At 38.1% G+C, this 25,703-nt stretch overlaps 1 protein-coding gene across 4 annotated transcripts in view; it reads right to left on the bottom strand.

Moving 5' to 3' along the window:
* LOC127801523 (uncharacterized) overlaps positions 1–25,413 on the bottom strand; it is a 41,855-nt gene extending 16,442 nt beyond the window's left edge. The window contains exons 1-15 of one of the 4 annotated variants that reach the window (XM_052336742.1): positions 25,268–25,413; positions 22,314–22,573; positions 22,040–22,120; positions 21,851–21,928; positions 21,680–21,739; positions 21,448–21,552; positions 19,485–19,595; positions 12,783–12,863; positions 10,626–10,715; positions 10,343–10,509; positions 2,657–2,742; positions 2,476–2,582; positions 2,333–2,375; positions 2,108–2,199; positions 1,585–1,633 (exon numbers count right to left, since the gene is read on the bottom strand). In XM_052336742.1, the coding sequence (XP_052192702.1) occupies positions 1,585–1,633; positions 2,108–2,199; positions 2,333–2,375; positions 2,476–2,582; positions 2,657–2,742; positions 10,343–10,509; positions 10,626–10,715; positions 12,783–12,863; positions 19,485–19,595; positions 21,448–21,552; positions 21,680–21,739; positions 21,851–21,928; positions 22,040–22,042 (1,072 nt within the window). In that variant the 5' untranslated portion in view covers positions 22,043–22,120; positions 22,314–22,573; positions 25,268–25,413. Of the gene's footprint in view, positions 1–1,584; positions 1,634–2,107; positions 2,200–2,332; positions 2,376–2,475; positions 2,583–2,656; positions 2,743–10,342; positions 10,510–10,625; positions 10,716–12,782; positions 12,864–19,484; positions 19,596–21,447; positions 21,553–21,679; positions 21,740–21,850; positions 21,929–22,039; positions 22,125–22,313; positions 22,574–25,267 lie in introns of all 4 variants that reach the window. The other 3 variants (XM_052336740.1, XM_052336739.1, XM_052336741.1) reach the window with 3 other exon arrangements.
* Between the last annotated feature and the right edge of the window lie 290 nt (positions 25,414–25,703).

Raw genomic sequence — 25,703 nt, forward strand, 5'->3', positions numbered from 1 at the left:
CATGTATAAATATATTTCCTAATTATAGAAAATATATTTAGAAGAACTATATATAAACATATTTTCTAATTATAAAAAAATATATTTAAAAACATATATATTTGAATATATATAAACTATATATTATCTAAAAATATATCTTAATAATTATGGAAAATATATTACATATTTTAAAAAATGCACTAAAAATAAAATTTTATATTATATTTAAAAATTCCAAAAAAATAAAATATATATAACTATCTTTGTTAGTTATATATATTTTTCTAAATATATAAATATATGTTTTAATTACAAAAAAAAAGCATTGTGGTGGCGGACCGTCGTTTGCTGGAGAAAGGAGGGCAGAGACCCAACCATTGCTGAGTTCAAAGAGGAACACAACAGCAATGCTGGGTTGGTTCAAATGGATCCAGCAAAGCCATGCTAGGTTTAGGGGTGTAAGCAAGAAGAGAAAGAGAAGGAGGAGAAAGAACTAGGAGGGAATCTGCCCTTTCCATGGCCATTGTCAAAGAAAGAGAGAATGGGAGAGAGAAACAGTTTCACTAAAAGAGCAAGGGAGGGAGGGAGCGAGAGAGAGAGAGAGTGGGGGGAGAGAGAACATTTGAGGGCATTTTGGGTAATTTCAAAATGTTAACTGTGGTAAATAAACAATGGGGGAAAGTGATCCAAATTAATAAAGTCCAGGGAGATCAATGTCATTTACAAGATGTTGGGGGTACAACATGTAATTTAGCTAAACCTCAGGTGTGCTGATCCTTTTAACTTTAACAAAATCTTACTATCACGCACCTTTCCATTTTAACCACGATGCCTTAATTCTCTGGGTAACATATTTCATTAATTTCTCTATCTTTTTGGATGATTGATCTAAAATATCTTAATTGATCTTTTCTCAGGATGACTTGACCTTCAAGTTTCACCATAACATCATCCACACTTGAATTTCACTAAACTTACATTCTATGTATTTGGTAATTTGCTCAACATATTCTGTAAGTATTCCTCTATATTCATACCTTTTTCTCTTCCACCAAGACAATATCATTTGCAAATAACATATATTAAGGCAACTTTGCCTGGATATGTTTTGTGAGTTCATCTATTTACTAAGGCAAAGAGAAAAGGGCATAATGCAAATCCTTCATGTAATCCAATTGTAATTGGAAAAGCCTAAGTATCTCTACATGTTTTGACATGTGTTTCTACTTCATAATACATGTCTTTAAGACTCTGTATATAAGCAATTCAGAGTTCTTGTTTCTCTAAAACCCTCCATAAGACTTCTCTAGGGACTTTGTCATAAGCTTTTTCTATGTATCACTTGAATACAACAAAAAAAGAAAAATAAAGAAGAAAATAGGAAAATGCTAGGAAAAAGATTCCATGTGTGCATGATATGGGGAACTTTAAAAAGTTCAAACCCTCGGTATGTCACAGCAAGTTCTTAGTTACATGCCAAATAGAAATATAAATCATATACTAGCAAATCACTAGTTGAATGTAATGCAGGCAAACAGGATTTTAGGATTTTCAATACTAAAAAATTTCATAAATAGTCAATCCAAGCAAAAATGGACTTACCACATGTAATTTTGTTTTGATCATTGGCAAAATGCCTCACCAGCTCCCCCTGATAATAGCGAACATATTAACATAAATATTTAGGTAGCTAAAATTTCCATGCACTTTGTATAAGGAAAATTGGTCTCTTTTATTTTATCATAGAAAATTGAACCTCCTAGATCGGCAATGTGTTCACAAGAATTGATCCGATATTAAGCTATGAATATAGGGATTTAAGGATTGATTATTTCTGCCACTATTAATCTATAATTTTTTCATGCACCATGGTACCAAAATATGCTTACCTAAAAAAATGACCCATCCCTACATTTCACATTAGCTAAAATATGAGTAATCAGATATTCCCTTCATTTTTGGGGAGGGGGGAGGGGGACTCTATTTAAGTTAGGACAAGAAATTATAAGTATGGGGTGAGGCGAGAGAGATTCTACTAGTTAGGACAGACAAGAAATTGAAAGAGGGCAGTCTACGTACAATTTATACCACCAGACAAGAAATTTTAAAAGATTTGTAAAAGAACCTGACGGCCTTGGTCATCCATTGGTATACACTCAACAGCAATAAGTTTATCAACATCATCAGCAGTGACTACATATTCTGGATTTGTGGCTCCTGAACCAGAAGGGGGGGGGGGAGAGACACCAAAAATGGAAGTCTATTCTTAGTGTAATCATACCTAAAAATGTCATCGCCACACAAACTAAGCATCCTGCTATGCAACAAGAGGAAAAAGAAATATAGTTACCTTCAATATAATGCCTAGTGCCGTCCTGAAGATGATGAACCCACTACATGCAACAAAATATTTTTTTATGAAAAAGCAGTTAATCTTAAATTATAGAAGACAAAATAAACAGCGTCAATTTTCTTAACAATTATATAATTTACCTGGAACATACAGAGAGAAGTTCCACGGACAGGATATCCACACCCTAGAAGTCCGCCCCCTGGTTTAGCGTCACCAATGATTTGAAAACCTTCAATGCCAGGGCCATCTTCACTTGCAACAGAAAGTGTTAGACATTATAGAAGTTTGTGCACATCTTTCATAAATAATAATATCCACTACCTTCTGAAGCCCCAGAAGCAAAGCCATCATGCTCAGTTGGAAAACGGAATGAAGATTCCTGAATCTTTTGATCAGGTGAATCAGGTCTAATATTTACACATGCATAGAGAAAACTTTGTTAGAAATTGGATACCTAAAATAAAAGAGAATAGATACTGTAACCGATATGAACTACCATAGCAATGGGAAAAGTAGGAAATGTTGACTACTTAAAACAAGAGGGGTTCCAAGATATGTTCATGCAAAATAGGAGGAAGGTATTAAGAAGAAGTAGCTACTACCAGTCATCAAGTTGGTGAATGACTTGTGACCTCAACTAGTTTGAACTTGTTGGAGTCTCTTTGAATGATCAATAATGTGTTCATCAATGCTTGCAACTTTTGAAGTTCAAAGGGGTGTTAGTGAGTTGTAACCTGGGATCAAGTGGCTACCTAGTTCACTTTCTGTAACCAACACAAATTGAAATTGAACCGAGAATTATTGGAAGATAAATTCTCCAATAATCCTATTCATCAATATTAGTCAAATATATACAGTAGTGCTTCCTATTGTTAGTCTACTAAATTATAGGACTGATTGGTATATACAGTTTTACTTCTTACAGTTAGTCTACTAAATTATAGGACTGATTAAGAGAGAATCATAAAAGAAAAAGCTAAAAATCATAAACATGGCAACTTCCTAAAAATAGGACTATCCTAATAGGATTTTTGTGAAATTGGTATTATTCTAGGATTCTTTGCTAAAATCCAACACTCTCCCCCAAGCTAGTGAATAGATATCTATCATTCCCAACTTGCTTATGATTAATTCAAATCCTCATTCGTAAGGACATCTACTTCTTGAGATTTCACAAGAACACAGAAGAGACTAATACCTCCATTTTCAATCTCTTGCTTGATGTAATTCTAGTCAATTCTTACATGTTTTATTCGGTCATGTTGAATTAGATTATTTACAATACTAATAGCTGACTTATTGTCATTGTATAGCTTCATTGGAGCATATACATGCATTTTAAGGCCCTTCATTAATCTCCCAAGCCAAATTACCTCACATATTCCTTGAGCAATAGCCCGATATTCTGCTTTTGCACTACTACGGGTCACCATGTAACTAAATTGCCCGATATTCTGCTTTTTACTTCTCCATGTAACTAAATTGCCCCATAACTTTGTGCAATAGCTGGAGGTGGACATATTGTCTTCAATAAAACCAACCCAATCTGCATCTGCAAATCCCACAATTCCTCTGTCTTCACCTTTTTTTGAATAATAGACTTTACCTGGTATCCCTTTAAGATACCTAAAAATATGACATGCAGCATTAAGGTGTCTTTGAGCAAGAGAATACATAAACTGACTTACCACACTCACAACATATGCAATATCGGGACAAGTAAGGGATAGGTAGATTAGTTTTCCTACTAAAGTTGTGTCAAGGTCCTAGGGTTTAGAATGGACTTATGGAAGAAATCGAGAATGAGAGAGTAGAAAAGGAGGGAGAAATCTAGACATAATACAGAAAGAGAGATAAAAAAGAAATGAGAGAGAGATCAGAACAATTGGGAGAGAAATCAGAATTCAATTCATTCATCAATCATGCATTCTCTAACTACCTTAGCCTATTTATAGGTTGTGAACTGAAGGTACAACACTATAGTAGTCTACAATACAACAAAGGAGAAAATACATGTATGAAACAATTACTTCTATATCCTTGAGTCATGACACATTGATATCTCCCTTTGTCCACCGGGGGTTCACTCCTGTCTTCTTCCTTCCACTTACAGTTTTTTTCTAATAGTGTGTTGGTCGGTTTGCTCCCAAGTTTGCTTGTCTCCTTTAGAAATAAAGATTCCCTCTTTACTTCTAGCCACCTCCATCCCTAGGAAATATCTTAGCTTCCCTATGTCTTTCACCTCAAAGTTAGCCCTTAACTATCTCTAGAGATTCCCTATTACTTGACTATTATCTCCAGTGATTATAATGTCATCTACATAAATGATTAGGATTGTCTTTTTTCCATCTGTTGCTCGTTTTGTAAATAATGTGTGATCAATTTGCCCTTGTTTGTAGTAAAGTCAATTTAGAGTGGTGTTAAATCTCTTGAAACATGCCCTTGGGGACTCTTTAAGGCCATATAAGGATTTCTTTAGCTTACACACCTTTCCCTTCTTGTCCTCTGTCTCAAACCCGAGAGGCATTCTCATGTAGATTTCCTCTTCTAATTCACTATTTAGAAATGCATTCTTAACATCTAGTTGGTATAGCTTCCAGTCCAAATTAGCAGCAAGTGATAGCAAGACTTGTATTGAATTTAACTTGGCAACTAAAGAAAAAGTCTCCTCATAGTCTATCCCATAAGTCTGTGTGAAGCCTTAAGCTACTAGTCTATCCTTGTACCTCTTAATGCTTTCATCCAACTTGTATTTAATTGTGAACACCCACTTGCTTCCAACCACCTTCTTGCTCTCACGTAACTCCACAATGTCCCACATGTTTTCTACTAAAGCCTTCATTTCTTCCATAATTACTTTCGTCCACCTTAAGTCTTGTAGAGCACATTTTATGTCCCTAAGAACCTTTATCTCATCAATGCTAGCAGTAAATGCCCTAAACTGTGAGGACAATTTCGAATATGTCAAATGATAAGAGATAGGATACTTAGCACATGATCTCACCCCTTTTCGAAGAGCTATTGGAACGTCCAAATCATCAACTTCCATAGGTACCTCTCCCACAATCTCATTCAATGGACTTTGCTCCAGATCCAACAATGACCTTGGTAAGAATCACAAGGTCTTCTAGAGAAAATCAAGATTGGTTTTTTAGGAACTTGTTCTCCCCCTTGATCAGTCACATGGGTTTGGGTAGGGATGGTGGCTATTTCAATTTCCGGCTTAGCTTGCCATGGGAGTTGGGAAGTAGGAAGTGATATGGGAAGAGAGATAGTGGAATCCCAATGCTTCTCTTCACTAGATGTTGTCAGAGTTAAATCTAATAGGGGGAAATTCTCCTTGAATTGAGGAGAATTGGGGAATTGAGGGGGAAAGTACAAAGAGAAATGAGGGGGAAACGAGAATTAGAAAGAGAGAATAGAGAAGAAGGGCGGAAGAATTGTATTGATATTTCTCAACATGCCTTTGGAGCAATATCAATGTGCTTTTTATACTGATCCGACTCAAGGAAAAGGCGTCAATGCACCCACATGATCAACAATTACAAATTATTTAAATTTGAAAATAGGCCTAACTGCCTAACTAATGTTCCCGCCTATTCAATTGGTTAATTACAATTGCAATCCCATGACAATTCCCCTCCCCTTCAGAAACTTCTTTCCCTCAAGAAGTTTAGAGTAATCCAACCACTTTACGAAATTGGTTCAGCAGGTTGGGAAGGTAATCCAAGTGCTATTCTCTGGATGAAGATTGGACCACCATACCAACACCTACGTTGGAAGGGCTCCCTGTCAGTATATGATCCTTTTATCAAGGATAGCCACAAGTTCAGAGGCCTCATTAGGATCAGGAAGCAGGGGGGGGGGGGGGGAGGTTGTGCTCACTGGATTTGCACCAATTGACTTCTTGATCAAGGAGACATGGAACACTGGGTGTATTTGGGAATTTGGGGGTAGCTGGAGCTTGTAGGCAACCTTACCTATTCTTGCTACAATAAGATAGGGCCCATAATACTTGGGGCTCTAGCCCTGAGCTAAGGCCTTTAGGTGAGGACGCCTAAGCTTAAGATAGACCTCATCTCCCTTTGCAAACTCCCTGTCACTCCTCCTCTAGTTTCCAAACTGCTTAGTTCTGTTATGAGCATTGGCCAAATCCTTCTGTAACACCTTCAGCATTTGTTGCCTCTATTGTAGGTAGGAATCCACGGTAGCCACTGTAGCACTTTTCGAAATGATAGGAAGCAAAGGGAGTTTATAACCATATGGGGCCTCGAAAAGGGTCATCTTTATGAAGTTGTGGTAGCAAGAATTATACCACCACTGAGCTAGGGACAACCACCGATGCCACCCTTGGGCTATAGGAAGCAGAGGCACCTCAAATAAGTCTCCAAACATTGGTTCACTCATTCAGTATGGCCATCTGACTCAGGGTGATATGCTAAGGACATATGTAACTTAGCTCCCAAATTCTTGAACAACTCCTTCCAGAAGAGACCATGAAAACCTTGTCTCTATCTGAGACTATAGATTGAGGCACCCCATGTAGCTATACCACTCAGTCTAGGAAGAGGCGAGATACCTTTTGGGCTATGAAAGGGTGAGTCAAGCCTATAAAATGGGCAAACTTAGTGAATCTATCAACCACCACCACCAAGATGCAGTCCTTCCTCTCAGACTTTGGCAGCCCTTCCACAAAGTCCATGGATATATTAGACCAAGCTTGAGTAGGAGTGGGGAGGGGTTGTAGTAGCCCGGGAGATGCTACTGTCTCATGCTTACACCTCCTACAGGTGTCACATTTCATCACATAATCAACCACCCACTTCTTCAATTTTGGCCAGAAGAACAGTTGTTTAACTCGGTGATAGGTGTTATGCATACCTGAATAGCCCCCAGAGGTGATCCATGCAGTGTTTCCAATATTTTCTCCTTTAATGCCTCACTATTCCCGATGACCAACCTTCCTTAATACCTCAACACCCCATTGTTCACAATAAACCCAGGTTGGTTGCCTAGGCCTAAGATGAGTTGCTCCAATAATCCCTTTGACCAATCATCTTGCTCATAGCTAGCAGTGATGTCCTAATACCAATCAGGAACAACAAAGGTGATGGATTCCACAGTTCCCTTTTCTGCACATCGGGATAGGGCATATGATGCCTTATTCTCCCTTCTCTTCTGATATTGGATGACATAATCTAATCCCATCAACCTTGCCATCCCTTTCTTCTAGAGGTGTGTATACAACCTCTATTGCAAGAGGAATTTTAAGCTCACACGATCCATCTTAATGAGAAATTGTCCACCCTCCAAGTAATGTCCCCATTTTTCAACCACAATTAACACTACTAGCAATTCCTTATCATACATACTCAACCCCTGGTGCCTTGGACTTGGGGCTTGGCTAATGAATGCCAATGGCCTCCCCTCCTGTGTAAGCATTGCCCCCACCCTTGTGTTACTTGCATCAGTTTCTAGGGTGAATGGTTTAGAGAAATTAGGCAACCCAAGAGTGGGCACTTCACCCATTGCCTATTTGAGTTCTGAAAAAGACCTCCTTTGCCTTTTCATTCCAAGAGAACCCATCCTTCTTCAATAGGTCAGTTAGGGCCTTGCTAATCACCCCATAATCTTTCACAAATCTCTTGTAGTACCCTGTTAAGCCCAAAAATCCCCTCAGGGCCTTCACATTTGTAGGTCTTGGCCATGCTATCATAGTAGCCACCTTCTTAGGATCAGTGCTCACCCCTGCACTAGATATCACATGTCCCAAGTACTCCACTTGTGGCTGTGCAAAGGCACACTTAGAATCTTTAAGGTAGTTTTTAGGTGGTCAATGTGCTGTTGGAATGGAGGGGCTATAAACAAAGACATCAACAAAGAAAACAAGTATGTATTTTCAAATGTAGGGCCAAAAAATGTGGTTTACTAAGGCCTGGAACGTGGCAAGAGTATTGGTGAGACCAAAGGGCATCACCAAGAATTCGTAGTGCCCTTGGTGAGTGGTGAAAGAGGTTTTCGGTATGTCACCAGGGTTCATGCGGATCTAGTGGTACCCTGATTGAAGGTCTAGCTTAGTGAAAACAACAGCATGCTTAAGCTCATCCAATAGATCTTCAATTATAGGGATTGGGAATTTGTTCTTAACAATGTGGGTGTTTAGCTAGCGGTAATCAATACAAGAGCACCAGCTCCCATCTTTCTTTTAACAAGGAGTATGGGTGAGGCATAGGGGTTTTGATTTGGTCAAATGATAGATTTTGTCAGCATGTCTTTGATCAATTTCTCAATCTCTGCTTTCTGTTTAAGGGGTACCTATAGGCTCTAATGTTAATTGGTTCAGTATTGGGTTTAAGAATAATGGAATGGTCATATTGTCTACAGGGAGGAAGTGAATGGGGTTCTTCAAATAGGTCCTTAAATTCAAGCAAAAGCTTATTGAGTAAATCTAATTCATGTAGCTTCAAACGATGACTGTCAAGGGGTATTTCGCCTTCTCCCTTTTATTTTGACTCCTCTTCTGCATGTTCAACTGCCTAGATTGAGAAGAGTTGAGCCACTTGAGTCCATTTTGTCTTTTGAATTTTCTAGCACTTTCTTCCTGTTATCATTTTACACACCCAGGTCTCAAGACTATCAATGAGAGTCATCCTCCCAAAGGTGGGAGGAATCTCCTCGCAAGTTCCTCTCCACTACCATCGTCTTTGCGCGTTGTCGGTTGATTTCCTCTTGGGTCTATCGGAGGCCATGCTCTAGCATCTCCATCCTTTCCTCAATCTGCGCCTAGTTCGGATGGACACCCACCTCCATGACATCCAATCAAGACTCTAGTTGCTTCATCCAAGTTCCCTCTGCCATCGTCGTTCATTTTGCTAACCTCCACTAGAAAATCGATTTCTTCGCCTCAGTCGCTAGTTACAAGGCCAAGAATCACCTTCCCAGAGCTAGTTGGAATTTCATATCAGCACTGCACACCGACAGAAGTTTCATCAATCTGGGTCATACTTGCCTACCAATCAAGGCAGGAAGCACAGAATCACCGCACACCAGTCGTGCTCCGATTGGAACTTCACTGGTTGGGGTCGGAATACCGATACAGGTCCGACTTCCAATCAAAATCGCAGCACCTCAGCCACGCACTAGTAGGAAACTTCACCAATCTGGGTCAAAAGTGTCTTCCAATCAAAACGGCAACACCCCACAACACTCCGGTCGAAATCGCCTTCCGCTCTGATACCACTATTACAACTCTTGGGTAGAACTCACCCTTGAAAGCTAGTTGTTAAGAGGAAGGTGCCCAAGAGGTTATAAACCCCACACCAAGAGCCTAAACTTCCGATGTGGGACAGGTCTCATACCTTGCAGTGGACCATAACAAGAACCTCCTCATAGAAACTATTCAAATATACTCACCATCATGTTCAATAAAGGTGCAGATAACAATAGAAAAACTAAAGAATTGTGAGAAACATTAATACAAGAAAAAAAGACTATTCATAAGAAGTAAACAATATCTGCTACTTAAAATTTCCAACCCCTGCAGCAAGAGCATTGTTCAATCAAATTCAACTTAATGTGGAAAATTGATCACTAATCTATAATAGGGATAAAACACAGCCTTCAATTAAGTTATGAACAATCTTTGCCTCCGTGTAAAATCAACCTCAATCCATACCGTGACAGGTCTTCCTTAATAGTGAACACACTAATCTTAGTTGGACAAGGCAAAACCATCAATCCGTGTTCCCTTAGGTTACCTACAGTAAATCTTATGATGTGGTTTTGATATACGTTCATTTGTGATTTTTTCCCTTCCTCTTATGCATCTCCATCTTAACATATGCCTTTAATTCAAACCCTTTTCTCAAAAGAGAAAAGAAATGGCAGTAACATGCATACAATTAAGTCCACATGCATCTAAAATTTTAAGAAGTCTTAAAAGGTAAAACACAGGACATCAGAAAGAAAATCAGCTACCAGAACATAAGTGCAATTATCGATACCAACCTAATGGCATCAGGTGCAAACTTCGGCAGGAAGTCATCCTTTACTAACTGTTGCATCTTGCTGTTATGCATTAATTGTTTCGTCTGTGTAATATTATCATCATGCAAATCTGTTGGCATTTTATGCTGTTCACCTATATAGTGGCTAGATAGAGGAGATTGCCAACCCTGCATCAGGAACGATGAAAAAGGAAAAAATAAATATAAGAAATATAAAGCAGAAGTGACTATATAACATAACAAAGTTCTATAAGGAAAAGTTGCCCAAAATATGCCTAATGTACCGAGGGTATATAAGGAAGTTGGCCATCTTGATCAAGCAATCCATCCTTAGCAGGGTTTCCCATCACAGATGTTAACTCACCAATTCTAGCCTGTAATTTAAAGTAATTTCATCATTAATAACATTACTATCTTTAACACACAAGAAAATTACTGCTATATTCTTTACAAGGGGTAAACTCAATGCATATAACCCTATAGAAGCATCTCGAGTCCATGTATAAGCCACAACAAAATCAAAAGCCTTAATACTAGGTGGAGTCAGCTACATGAGTTTTAGCTCTCCAATTATCTCTATCCATGGCCATATCCTCTGTCAAGTTTTCTGCCAAGTTTTCTTTGGTCTTTGTTTACCTCTTCTGCTACAGGTTTCTTCCATTTTGTCCACTCACCGCACAATCACAAATGCATCTATTGGTCTCCTTCCCACATGTCCAAACCTTTGAGAAACTAAATTAAATTTCTAGAGGTAGGACTCCTTACACCCAATGATCCAATTTTCATTTTGACATGCTGCATCAGTTAGCTTGGAAATGGGAATGCTTTGGAAAAGTTTCAAGAACATAAAGGCAATCTTCAAGTTCTCAGCATAAGCACAATTTTAAATCTTCTGATGGTATTTCAATTGTACTGATCAAAAGTTATATTTGTTAATGAAAAGTGGTTTTAATGAACTGTCAAGCTAATAAATGCATAGTGGAAGCACATGAGAACAATTGAAGAATGTTCCCCTAAAAAAACAAAACTCTTCAATGCATGCCAACTAGTGCCACTGATATTGTTAAACCCGGGAGCACTGGAATTGCACTTAGTTTGTGTCATGACCCAAGAAACAATAAAAGAGCAATATGGTAATAGATTAATAATAGTTGTTATGAGATATTTTAGCAATTGGTTAGGAGCACATGGGTGAGTTGTGTATGCTGTTAGGAGTCAGATATGCTTATATAAAGGCTGCTGTAAACGGATGGGATTTTTCATGTTTGAATTGATAAATGAAAATTTGATTTCTTTCTCTAGAATTCTCTCCCAATTTCACTCTCGTTTCCCTTTGCTCTCTCCCTCTAATTTCTTCCCTTCTCTGTTCCGTTTTCCCTCTCCTTGCTATTCTCTGTAATCTTCCCCATTTCTTGCTGCAATTTCCTTCCCTATCCGTCTAATTCCCCCTCTGATTTCTCTCAATTCCCTATCAAAACCCTAGGCCTTGGGTCATGACAGTTTGGATTGGAAACACACGCGCGCGGGCACAGATAGATAGAATCAATCAAGAACAAACAAAACAGAAATGAATAAGTTCAGAAATCATAAACCAAACCACACGAGACAACAAGATTTATCCTGGTTCAGATCATTCGATGGAATGATCATACATCAAGTCTTTAAACCCCTCGAGAGGAGTCTTCCTTGGATTAGAATGAATTAGTAAAAGCCTTACACACACAAGTACAACCTTGGTCTCACGAGATTACAAAGAACTACCACTTTTCTAGCCTTTCCTCTCACAACAGAATGCACTCGTCTAATCATGCGTACAAACGACTAACCCCTACCCTCTTATTTATAGACATAAGGGAGACTAATCTATACAATTACCAGGTTAGTTATTACCAGTTTTACCCCCCAATACATTATTACCGTTGGAAGATAACTGCCTAACTAAAACAGCCGCTTTACACATTGATTTGCTTCACTGATTCCTAAAGCTTACTCGAGGCAAACTAGATAACAGATATATTGTAATCTCAATATGGCACAAACTTCCCAATAATCATTCAGGAAGTTAACAGAATATGGACCTGAAGAAGATAATTCTCCTGATAAAGTACATAGAATACAAGATTTGCATTGTCGATGCAACTATCAAGATAATACTTTGGTAAATTAAATTAACTTCTCATCCATCTACAGAAGACAAGGTAAAAAGAAAAAATGTAAAGCACTTTAGAGCAGGTCAATTATATTTAGGGGGCACCATAAGTTGCTATTGCAATCAACTTCAAGATAGTCTTGCAACTTATGAATTGTCAAATTCTTGGCACAAGCTGTATTACTAGGATAAAAGCTTTCAACTTATAAATTTTGAATTATGGAACAGAGAAAAGAACAAATACATGCCAAACAGGGAACTCACTTTTTACCAACTAAAATAAAACTCATACCCTATAATGGTGCATGCAGTTACAAGACAATAATCTTACATGTGAAGTTCTGATCTTCAGCTGCAGTTGATCATGCAAATGCTGCAAAAAATCCCTGGAAGTAAGCCTCATTTAAAAGAATATTATGTGATAAACTCAAAACTTGTTGCTAAAAAGTAATGCTTCGGTTATTTATGGATGATAAAAGATTTAATGAAACAAGAGAAAGGAATGGAACATGGCAATAAACCAAATACCATTTCCAAAATTATTGTTATATTACATGAACTTTCAAAAGTGGGTGTATTTGTAAAGGTGCAATGCCTACAAATACAATGCATTGTTATATAGACCTTCTTTCATCTATCATTTGATTTTATAGAGAAACAACGCTTCGGGTAGTTGAATTACAGCACTTCCCTTGTGTTCTAGATACAGGAATTAAACATAGTCTGCATCTCAATCATTCACCCCCACGGACGCAGCATAGAACCAGTGAAGTTTCAACCTAGAAATCTAGAAACTACCTCATTTTATAATAAAACTTCTCCAAGTTGATAATTAGGATAAGGTATAAATTTGTAAAAGGACAAACAATGTGATAAAAAAATGCTGCATTTGGAAGTTAAATAAGACATAATACAGAGAGAGAGAGAGAGAGAGAGAGAGAGAGAGACTTACAGGGGGCAGGATATTAAATTGTGCAAATTCATCAATCCCACATTTTTTAATGAAATTTATAGATGATTTCTTTCCAACTGGCAAGGATGTAATAAGATGTCTCCCAGAATCCAAAACCAGGTGTCATTTTTTAGTTTCAAACAAAAAGGCTGTTCTGTTCATTCTTTACTTAAAGGGATTTTTCTATTTCAATCAACACCATTTTCATCCAGGTTTCCCACTTTGAGAACAAAGCTAGTTATTCTTCTTTGTTTTCTGTTCCAGCTAATTATAACAGTACATTGTTGTCCACAAACAACTTTCTTGTTTCCAAGAAAGTATGCTCCAAAAGAAAAAAGAAAGAAAAAATACAGAAAATGAAAATTAATGCAACTCAGAAACAGGAGAGAGATAAGAACGTGAGAAAAAAAGAAAAAAAAAAAGAACTTGACCACCCAACATGATGCAACTGAATTGCAGTCCTTGAAATTTTCTTATCCAAGGAACAAGCAGGATTGTGGAATGTCACAGTTATGCTGTGACAGTAGCAACTCTTCTAATTCACTAATTCAGTGTGAATTAGAAGGGGTTGCTAGATAACAGTGAAGAAGAATGGGAAAAGTGAAGAAGAGAATAAGAGAGAAAGATTGAAGAGAGAAGTTTGAGAGAAGAAGAAATCAGATTCTTAATTGATTTTCGATAAACCCTTACACTAGGAGTCTAGAGCTTATATAGTTTGCTCTAGGGTGCTGCCACAGCATATCACCTCTCCTATAACCAACTATTTTGTCCTATTCTAGTCACCTTTACACCTGGCTGTACTATCTAACTACTGTCACGGCTATGCTATTTTAAATTTTTGTTTTTGCTTTACTGCTAGTATTGTTAATTGCCATTACATTGTGATTCTCTTGTTTTAGTTATTGCATTTCAATTTCCAGCTGTCAGTCTGGTAGAATCAAAGGGCCATGTGTGAGGCCTTAGGAAAAGGACAAAAGAATTTGTTGTAACAGCTGGAAGGGAGCGTGATTTGCTGCATCCGCACCCACCCAAGCGAGTATATTAATTCTTCCAACTTTGTGGGAGAGGTATGAAAAATCAATAGAACTTTTCTCAATTGCTCTCCCTCTACATTCTCTTTGTTCTCGTCTTCTTCTCTTCTCTTTCTCTCTCTCCCTTTGCTCTTATTCTGTTATGCCCTTGAATCTCACTGATTCAAGGTAATTAACATTGTCACACCATGACAACTAACTACTAGCTGGAAAAGGAAATTACAATTAAAAACAATAACAGAAAACAATTAATAACAACCAAAATCTGCACCAAAATTCAACCTACTTTTCGTTCTGTGACAATACCCCTCCCTTCAACAATTTCTTGTTCTCAAGAAATATTCAAGAGGCTGGCTGCCCTTGGAAACTGTTGTAGCAATTAGAAAAAGGTATTCCCAAGTGTCCTCCCCCAAAGATCCTCCTTGCTAGCTAACCAGCACTTGGATGAGAGGGGCTCCTTGGTGGTAGACTACTCTTCTTTCCATTATAGCCTCTGGCTCCCTTGTGATTTCTTTCTCCTTAGGAAGTGTTGGTAGCTTCGGGTTAACCCGCTCATTGCCAGTTACCTTCTTCAGTAATGAAACATGAAAGACCGGATGGATTTTGGATCCCTTCAGTAGTTGCAAATGGTAGGCCACTTTGCCTACCCTGGCTATTATTGGGAATGGGCCAAAGTACTTAGGGTTGAGCCTAGACACTTGCCCTTGGGAGATGGACTTTAGATGAGGATACCTGAGCCTTAGGTAAACATTTTCCCCAACTTCGAACTCCCAGTCACTCCTCCTCCTATCTGCATATTGTTTCATCTGGTTTTGAGCATATGCCAGCTCCTGCTTAAGTTGTTGCAACACCCCCCTCCTCTACTGCAAACACTCCTCAATAGTTGTGGCCGAGGTATGCCCTTCAATGGTTGGTAGGATAGGGGGTTTATACCCAAATACAGTCTTGAATGGTGACATTTTTATAAAGGCGTGGTGGCTGGAGTTATACCACCATTGTGCTAAAGCCAACCACCTATGCCAACTCTTGGGTTGCAACAAACACATGCATCGGAGGTAGGTTTCTAGGCTTTGATTTACCCTTTCTGTCTGCCCCTCAGATTGGGGATGATAGGTTGTTGAAAGGTTGAGTCTCGTGCCCATGTTCTTCATCAACTTCCTCCAAAAATGGCTCGTAAACACCTTATCCCAGTCAGATATAATGGACTTAGGAACCCCATGCATAGCTACCACCCAATCAATGAATGCCCTTGCCACTTCTTGGGCTGTGTAAGGGTGGGCCAATCCCCCAAAATGTGCATACTTAGTAAGCCTGTCGACCACCACCATTACACAATCCTTCCCTTCAGATTTTGGCAATCCTTCAATGAAGTCCATGGATACACTTGTCCATGACTGTTCTGAAATTAGTAGGGGTTGCAGCAATCTTGGGTATGCCACATTCTCGTGTTTGTACCTCTTACACATATCACATCCCAAAACAAATTCCTACATTGTCACTTTGAGCTGGGGACAATGGAACAACTACCTCACCCTCAAATAAGTATTTTGGACGCTCGAATGCCCCCCTAAAGGGGACTCATGCAGGGATTGCAAAATTTTCCTCTTGAGTTCCATCACTGGGGCCCACTACTATTCTTCCTTTATATCTCAATAGACCATCCACCAAAGTGTACCTCTCTGCCTCCTTATTTCCCAAAGCCAGTTTCTCCAGCATGCCTTTTATGTGTTCATCTCCCTCATAGTTGTCCACCACTTCCTTGCACCACTCGGGGATTATAACAGTCAAGGCGGCTGCACTCTCTTCCTCTTGGCATCTCGATAGAGCATTCGCTGCCAAGTTTTCCTTGTCCTTCTTATATTATATGGAGTAATCTAACCCCATTAACTTGGCCATTCCCTTCTTTTGCAATTAAGTTTGCAGCTTTCGCTGTAACAAAAATTTTAGAGATTCATGATCAATTTTGATTACAAATCTCCCCATCTCTAAGTAATGTCGCCACTTATCCACGGCCATGAGGACAACCAAGAATTCCTTCTCGTATATACTCAAGCCTAAGTGCCTTGGACTGAGGGCTTGGCTTAGAAAAGCCAATGGCCTGCCCTCCTGCATCAACACGGCCCAACACCCACTCCACATGCATATGTTTCAAGCACAAAAGGCTTGTTGCAGTCAGGCAGCCCCAACGTTGGTACCCTACTCATTGCCACCTTCAACCTTTCAAAAGCCATTTCCGCCTCTTGTCCCCAATGGAAGTTTCCCTTCTTCAATAAATTTGTGAGGGGCTTGTTAATAACTCCATAACCTCTAACAAATCTGAAGGTAGTACCCCGTAAGCCCAAGGAAACCCCTAAGAGCCCTTATTGTAGTGGGCTTGGGCCAATTCAACATAGCTTCCACCTTCCTTGGATCAATACTAACCCCTTCCCCCAAAATTAAGTGCCCAAGTATTCCACCTGGTTCTAACTGAATGCATACTTAGACCTTTTGATGAATAATTGGTTGGTTCTAAGGACCTCAAAGGTAGTTCTCAAGTGGGTAACGTATTGGTCCAAAGTTGGGCTGTAGACAAGGATATCGTCAAAGAACACAAATATGAATTTTCTTAGGTAGGGCTCAAATATTTGGTTCATTAGGGATTGGAATGTGGCCAGTACATTGGTGAGCCCAAAGGGCATCACCAAAAACTCAAAATGGCCATGGTGGCTTCGGAAGGCAGTTTTGTGGATATCCTCGGGCTTCATCCTAATTTGATGGTAGCCCGAGCGCAAGTCAGGTTTGGAAAAGAATTTGCCTTGGTGTAACTCATCCATTAGGTCTTCAACAAGGGGTGTGGGGAATTTATCCTTGATGGTCAAGGTATTAAGTTGGCGATAATCCACACAAAAACGTCAGGATCTATCCTTTTTCTTTACCAAAATGATTAGGGAAGCAAAGGGGCTTTGGCTTGATCTAATAAATGATTGGTTTAACATTTCTTTCACCATTCTTTCAATTTTAGTTTTTTGAACAGGGGCATAACGGTAGAACCTGATATTAACTGGTTCAACATTTGGTTTTAGGTTAATTGCATGGTCCAAGACACAGCTAGGAGGAAGGGTGTTTGGTTCCACAAAAAGGTCCTTAAATTCTACCAATAATTCATTAATAAGGGGTAGCATGTATACCTGGTCAGGATCACCTTGCTGGTGGCTAACAATCAATTATAGCTCCCCAAACTCTTCTCCGTTAGGCCTCTCCTCTACTTCCATAATAGAAAATAGTTTTGTGAGTTGACTCCACATGCTCTTAAGGACCCTCTACAACCTCTTACCTAAAATCATCTTGCAAGTAGCAGTCTCCTTCCTACTTGTGAGAGTCATTCTTCTACCTCCTTTTTCAAAGGACACTTCCATCTGATTCAAGTCTAAGCTTATGGGGTCCAAATCTCTCACGTAGCTTTTCAATAAATTTCCCCCATGTATAATTCTCCCTTGTTCGGGTCCATCCTTGGAACCATGCATCCACCATGTCATCAAAGTAGGCAACAACCAAAGCTACCCTTCTCTCCTCAAGTACATTATACCATTCAAACAATCATTCACTTTTCCTAATCCACCATCTGGGATTAGTTCCCTCAAACATGGGTATTTCCATCTATGGCATGAGGAACCCCAGCTAAGGCAGATTAATCCAGTCCTCTCAACCTCTTCTTGTCATCATTTCAACCTCATCCTCCTGGTCTACTTCAATTTCAAATGTCCCATTTCCTCGGCTCACCCTCTCATCATGTAAAATCAATTATGTTCTAGTTCTAGGGGGAAAGTCAAGGGCAATTCTTAATTGGTTTTGTTGGGTAAACATCAACATGAACTATTGAAGTTGGTTTCCCATCTCCTCCCTCATCTGGTTGATGTCTTCCCTCATCTAATTTAGTCCACCTTCTAGCCTCTGCTCTAGTCCCCTTATCGCATCACAGTTCTTCTTGGAGCCTCGTTCCAATCAGTCCACTCGATTTTGGAACTCCTCCATGGCCGAATTAACTTGCTGGCAACCATCTCTCTATCGTCATTGATAAGCTTCTTGCCAGGATCGAAGCTCTGATACCAATTATCACAGTTATGCTGTGACAGTAGCAACTCTTCTAATTCAGTGTGAATTAGAAGGGGTTGCTGGATAACATTGAAGAAGAATGGGAAAAGTGAAGAAGAGAATAAGAAAGAAAGATTGAAGAGAGAAGAGTAGAGAGAAGTTTGAGAGAAGAAATCAGATTCTTAATTGATTTTCGATAAACCCTTGCACTAGGAGTCGAGAGCTTATATAGTTTGCTCTAGGTGCTGCTACAGCAAATCACCTCTTCTATAACCAACTATTTTGTCCTATTGTAGTCACCTTTACACCTGGTTGTACTATCTAACTAACTACCAGCTGGAAAAGGAAATTACAATTAAAAGCAGTAACATAAAACAATTAATAGCAACCAAAATCCATAGCAAAATTGGGCCTACTTTTCGTTTTGTGACATGGAACTACCAACTTCTTGATGTTACCAATGATTATTGAGTAATATTTCTGCTAAAAATCTAAATAACATAACAAGCAAGGTAATATGACAACTAGCAAGTAATATGAATACACAAACCCAGACCTATTCTATAAGTTGTTATATCGAAGTAGTATGTTATTCTAATAAAAAAGTGCATATTTGCTCGAGATCATGTGGCTTAGGAAGGTTTAAGCGATTGGGCTATCATGAAAGGACTATAATTTTCAGGTACTCCTTGCTTCAGGCTTGCTAAGAAGTTGAGATTACTCAATGAAGCAAGGAGTCAACAGATTCACTGGGCTGCTCGACACCAAGCACAGGTTGTATAGGATATTATTTCATGGGAATAATGCAGCTACAATTCAATAGAGGTTAGGCATCAAGAGGGAAGAATCAGTGCACATACTAAAAATCATTGTAATATGCGGCCCATAAACCACAATGCTATTCTGCAAAATCATTGCCCACATACTGCAGAGTTCATACCTTTACACTGTTGGAAAGATTAGAAGCATTTATAACATGAGGCCAAATGCTATATTCAGCCAACAACCCCATCATGGATGACATGAAGATATATCTTTCATCCTCCACAACCTGAATTAAAAGTGCAATTGTCATAGTGGCAAGCAAGAAACCAAACACAATAAAAAGAACAGTCTAGAAGACAACATGTAGCATAATGGCATTGAGTCAAAGTAGTCCAAGATACAACCGTGATGGTAGCCCAACAGCTCGAGGGTTCTCCTATGTCCCCTAGCTCTAGGGTTCGAACCTTAAACCCATCCTGCTTGCGAGATGACCCAGACCCATGTCACCAAAATGAGTGGTGGATGCTAGACCTGACCATGTGCACCACAACGGGGCTAGGGTGATTGGCTCACCTTCTCAGTAGTAACTATGGTTCAAATCGAACATTCCTAACAAAGAAGGGCCCTCATGGCCATGCCTAGAGGGGGCCACTGATCACCCCATCTTTCTCTTTTATTTAACAAAAAAAAGTAGTCCAAGATTTTTTTTATTTATTTCACAAATTATCAAAAAGAATAAATATGTTCTTCCTTTTTCTTCTCTTTAAAAGAAAATATGCTAATAACCATGATACTAACCTTGATAAGTTGAAATTATGGAATTTCACATATAAAAGCATATAAGATTATATGAACATATAGTGGTGATAACTTCAGTACAAAAGTTCTAGACTTGAGTTTGGTGTCATTGTATTGGAATTATTGCATAAATATTCACATTTTTTAATTAACTAGTTTTCAAGAGTTGACACCATCATACATTTCCAAATTTACGAGACACAGGTTACACTAAGCATCCATCAGTATTGTATATCAAATTCAACCATGCATTGGGCCAGACAAGGCCTTTGAGTGGTCTAGGGTAGTGACCCTTTGGTTTCTTATTTGTAAGTCTTAGTCATAATGTGAGTAAAACTGCCAGAAGTCCAATTCACTTCTACATTACTCCTTTTCCTTCTTCAATTTTCCACTTAGATAGTCAACTTACCATTAGATTATTATTGTCAAACAAGAAATTATCCTTGGTTAATCCTCCCAAGAACTTACAACCTTAGAACATAAATCCACTAAATGGACCAAATTACTGTTCCCCAAAGAATTGCTCACAGCCCCTGGTAGGCAACTTATAAATCCACTAAATGGCCTAATCAGTACCACTTACCTATCTTCAAACAGTGATTTGACTACGACAACCTTACCGGTTAGTGTCTCCCAAATCCTCTAACAACATCTTTGTCCAGAAACTATATACATGAAAGAAGGTATTGACTAAGCCCTTAATTGGATCAGAAAAGGAGTTACATATTATAGTTCTGAAAGCAAGATGGCTTACATGGTAAAGTTTAAGTAGACACATGCACATATAAGTTGAACCCGAGGCCACCATCATATTAACTAAGGGCTATTTTTAGAATCAATATGATGGGATCTTCTTAGCTTCAGATAAGAACCCATACGTGGATGATTACAAGATCAATTGACTATGTAAGCGTCTTAACTAAGTGATTCAAAGAGTTCTACAATATGCATGGACTAACACTTCATGAGAAAATTTATGCTCACAATTTTACCATTTTGGAGATTTGCCAATGCTGTAGGTATCTAGCACTAGCACCCATCAATGTGCACAGCAATAAGAATTATTAAGAGAAACAATCCTTTCTTAACCACAAAACTTCAACTTTCCAACTCACAGAATAAAAATCTCTTGCCCTCCACACACACATTTATATGGGCAACATATAGATGGTTCACCCATACATATTTGGAAGATACCATCAATTTGAGAAGCATAAAACCTAGCAAGTGATGATGAACTTTGTTTAACATGTAGTTCAATCTACAATAGCAGTACAAACAACAGATAATTCTTGAAGTGGCAAGAAAACGAGAATGGTGGAAACTGAAATTTAACTTACCTTTAAGTCATGAGTCAGTTTTAGATTCTCTTCCAGATCACCTTTTCTGCGAGCCAATTCATTTGAAGCAGAAGCCACAGCTTCATTTTGCTTTTCATCCATAGCCTATTACTCCAAACAACATCAAGCAAAATTTAGTATCACACAAAGAAGGGATATATCCATTCATATACTGATGGATACCATCAAACCATCACTAATCAGGTTAACAATTCCCACAAAATAGACAAACCATTCGCAAATCAGCTAATTTCCTTTCCAGAGCATATTTCTCATTCAACAGTTGCATTTCCTGATAGCATAGAGACATAGCATAGTTTGGCACATGAGAGATGTAAAAACACATCTACATCATTCCTAATCTTAAGGCATGTTAAAGAGTGCCAGCTAGGAAATAATAAACCTTAACACAGGCAACAGCAATTTGCTGGCGAAGAAAAAGGATTTCCTCCTGCTGCGCTCCGGCCCTTGAGTGGAGTTCCTATCACAAATTGGAATAGAGTAATAAACATCACCAGCTTCTGGTATAAGTTCATGATTTATTATTCAACACAGGAATGTAGGAAGAATAAAAAAAAAAGAAAACAGGTACCATAGCTTCTGGGTCATCAAAATGGTGGAGACTGCTATTTCCCCCCCTCTGATTTCTTGAAACAGAATGTGTTTCAGAATTCTGCCTACAACAGAGAGAGAAAGAGAGAGAGTGGCTTAAAGTCAATAAGTACTCCACAATTTGTTAATTAAACTCAAAAAATTCAGACGAAAAGCTCAGCAAGTTGGCAAACTGATGACTTGGATTTCAAAACTCAGTAATGAATAGCATATATGTACACACAATACGACCTTTCCAGAAATTAAGCAATCACCTGTTTTTGAAATCAGATATTGGTGTCCAAAAACCATCATGGTTATGCACATTTGCAGAGCTCTTATTGGAAGACATTCTATCTACAGTTCCAAGTCCACTTGAAGCCAGAACAAATCACTTGAGACTTAAGTTGCTCCATTATTACTGATTAAATCTAGCATTTCACTTTTTAATCCCATGATCCATATTGTTCCACATGATCATAATTTCTGTACCCAGATCTTGCAAGCAGCAGCAACTATCTGCTTCAAGTAAGTGCTGAAGTTCAAAATAAACAAATGACATTAGAAATAAAATACATTTCAGGAAACCACACCTCCAAGAGAAACTAGAGGGGATCAGGTATCCTTTAAAAAAGAAGAACAAGAGAAAAGAAGAATGACCAGGTATCAAATGCCATGTAAAAAGTTAGGATGTGCCACAAGTTTTCGTTGCTTCTTTGCAGTCCAACATGTATAAACATGATAATGCAGTAAAAGTAATTGTTGGCTTTATTTACTACACAGCCATAAAAAATTGATAGTGAACAAATTAACAGTCAACAAGAAGAACCATATTAGTGGGTCTAGGGACAGAGGATGCCAGGTATTGCCCAGAATAATGGACAGGAAAGGATCAAATTTAACAAGGCAATTTTCCTTTCAAAGTTGAAGATGGAACTTACATTCCTGAGATTCAGCTCAAAAGAAAGTTTGTAGCAAAAGAAAGAAAGGGGAAGACCAAAGAAAGCTTGGTGGGAAACCCTTAAGCATGACATGAGATGTAATGGCCTTACAGCAGATATAACAATGGGAAGAGACAAGTTGGCAACTTAGACTTCATGTAACTGACCCGGTGACCCCATGTAGTGGGATCAAGGCTTGTCATTGTTTTTGTTGTACAATGACATTTAATATTGCTCACAACCAAGTCCAACATGGTCAAACAAAATACACTGAAATTGATTAACATTTAATCAAGGAAAAGCTAAATGAAGAAATAATCTGTACTCTATATATGAAGACAGGAGAACAGGGGCTAATACACTAACCAAAGGTGTTGATAGTTTCTTCCACACAATCTTAGCAAGCTAAGAGTACAAGGCATCTTTGCCTTAGCTCAAGGAGGATATTAACAAATTGTGACTAACATCCACAATTTGTGGGATTGACAACTGTAGAAAATATATAATTATTCAGTTTTGAATATTCTATTTGAGTGTACAGTTTGTTATAATTTTATCCCTAAGATATTTTTTTGTGACTCCTATGGAGTGGTTACATCTGTACCATACTTATGACTTTGTCAATTTCGAATGAAACTATGTTGGTTTTCTGTCAAAAACTACAACAACATTAAGTTATGACAGACCTAATTCAGGAATAGTGATTGTCTTGGCAAAATTTGTGCTAATCAATTTTCTCCTTTTCAATTTCATCTATTTCTACATAAAAAATAAAGCAAAAGGTTTTATTTTCCTGTATTTATCAAGATAATGGATCAAAAATAGCTGTGTCTAATGATAAATCCTTATTTATGAGCTACAGATGCAAGGAAGAAAATAAATCGCAAAAACAAATGTGTGGCAACTCATGGATTTTTCTTTTTAAAGTGTAGTTGTTTTATTTTTTATTTTTTACTTTCTATTATACATGAGGCTATGAAGAAAGGAGGTGAAAAACAAGAAGATGAATGGGAAAAGGCCAGAGTAAGTTAACATGGTCAATCCAGAAGCAATGCACCAATTTAGATAAGTCAAATACTGCAATAGAAGCGCTGGGCAAAAAAAAAAAGAAACTACAATAGGAAACCCATAATGAAGTCTTATTTAAGTCTTTTAGCAAGAAACTTGATTAAATGATTGGAAAAGTAAAGGAATCCATTAAAACATATGATTCTTGTAAAGCACCAGATCCTGGCCCCTCCACTATTAAGGAAACTCATTTAGATTTAAAACCAAACACTAAAAGCCGAAGTGCTCATAGTTTACCCTCTAAACATTCTGTATTTGAACCTAAATATGACAAAGAGAGTTTGGATCCTCATCTTACATTAGATACTCTACTTTCTTGTAACTGCTATGCTCCTATCTAGTGGTATAATGTTTCAGTAACCTGCCTCATTTCTTAAGCATTTTACTGACTTTATAATTCATTTTAACTCCTTTTTCCACCATACTTTAATCCATGAAAGATGCCTAAGTTAGTTTTAACAGATGGTCTTTGTGAATCATCTGATGCAAGATGGAATGAAAAGTGCACAAGCTAGCTTGGAAAATCACAGGATTTGATTGAGCAACCTGAACTAAAGCATTCAGGATGGTTGAAGACACAACACCTATTCAGCCATACAAGTAAGAGCAGGCTGATTCCAATGAGTCCAAACAGACCAAATAAGCCACATACAGACATACTGATCCATTAGTAATACTCAGACTCCAAGCACTATTTCCATGATAGCATGTAGAATGAGCCCAATTTGGAGTTCAGCTTTAAATCTTCTCCAAGAACAACTGCATACACAGATGACCGTAAGGGCGAACCACCCATGAGAGGGAATAGTTTCAGTTTGTTGACGACTTGATAGACTATAAGCTTACCTTTGGTAGAACAATATGCAAGTAGGGAAATGTTAATCTCGGAAAAACAATTCAAAAAGCAATTCAAGACGGTATCTAGATCGAATTGAACTCCATGAGAACAAAAATAATCAATACTAAAAATTAAACAGAACTGAACACCCAAAAAGAACCAAAAGAAAGTGAACAAACCAACCAAAAGCCGACACCCAATTAGCTACACACCTTTCTCGCCGAAAAAAGAATCCAGATACAGATCAATTCAACAGAACTAAACCCAAGTAGGGTTACAGAGTAATAAGAAAGGGATGAAATCAAGAAATCATTCAACAGCAGGGCAATTCAAGAAGCCCAATAAAACAAAATGGTATAGACATGATTGCATCGAAGCATACCGCTGTGTCTTCGCATAACTCTGAGAACTCAAACACCAGATCCGTCAAATCAAGAAAGAAGCTAGAAATTGGGAGAGAGAAGTGGGGATACAAAGAGAGAGGGGGGAAGACATGTACAAAGACGGGGAGAGGGGGCGTTTTGCTGAGATATAATGAGCAACATGTGTATAAAAACTATTTTTAGAGAACAATTTTAGGCATCAAGGTTGCTTTTATATAATTTTATAATATTTTTTTAGATTAAGGGAAATACTTTATTATTCTTAAATAAAGATGTTATGAAATAAATTATTAGATAGAAGCTAATTTGACTTTTGGTCAATTTAGGTTATGAACTTAATGATGAATTTAAGGGGAAAAAATGATATTTTTAAGGTCAAAGTAAACAGTAAATTAGCATTAAGAAAAAAAAATAAATTATTTCAAAAAGTACAAT

Source organism: Diospyros lotus, chromosome 5 (genome assembly GCF_014633365.1).
Source record: "Diospyros lotus cultivar Yz01 chromosome 5, ASM1463336v1, whole genome shotgun sequence".
In the NCBI taxonomy this organism is placed as follows: Eukaryota; Viridiplantae; Streptophyta; class Magnoliopsida; order Ericales; family Ebenaceae; genus Diospyros; species Diospyros lotus.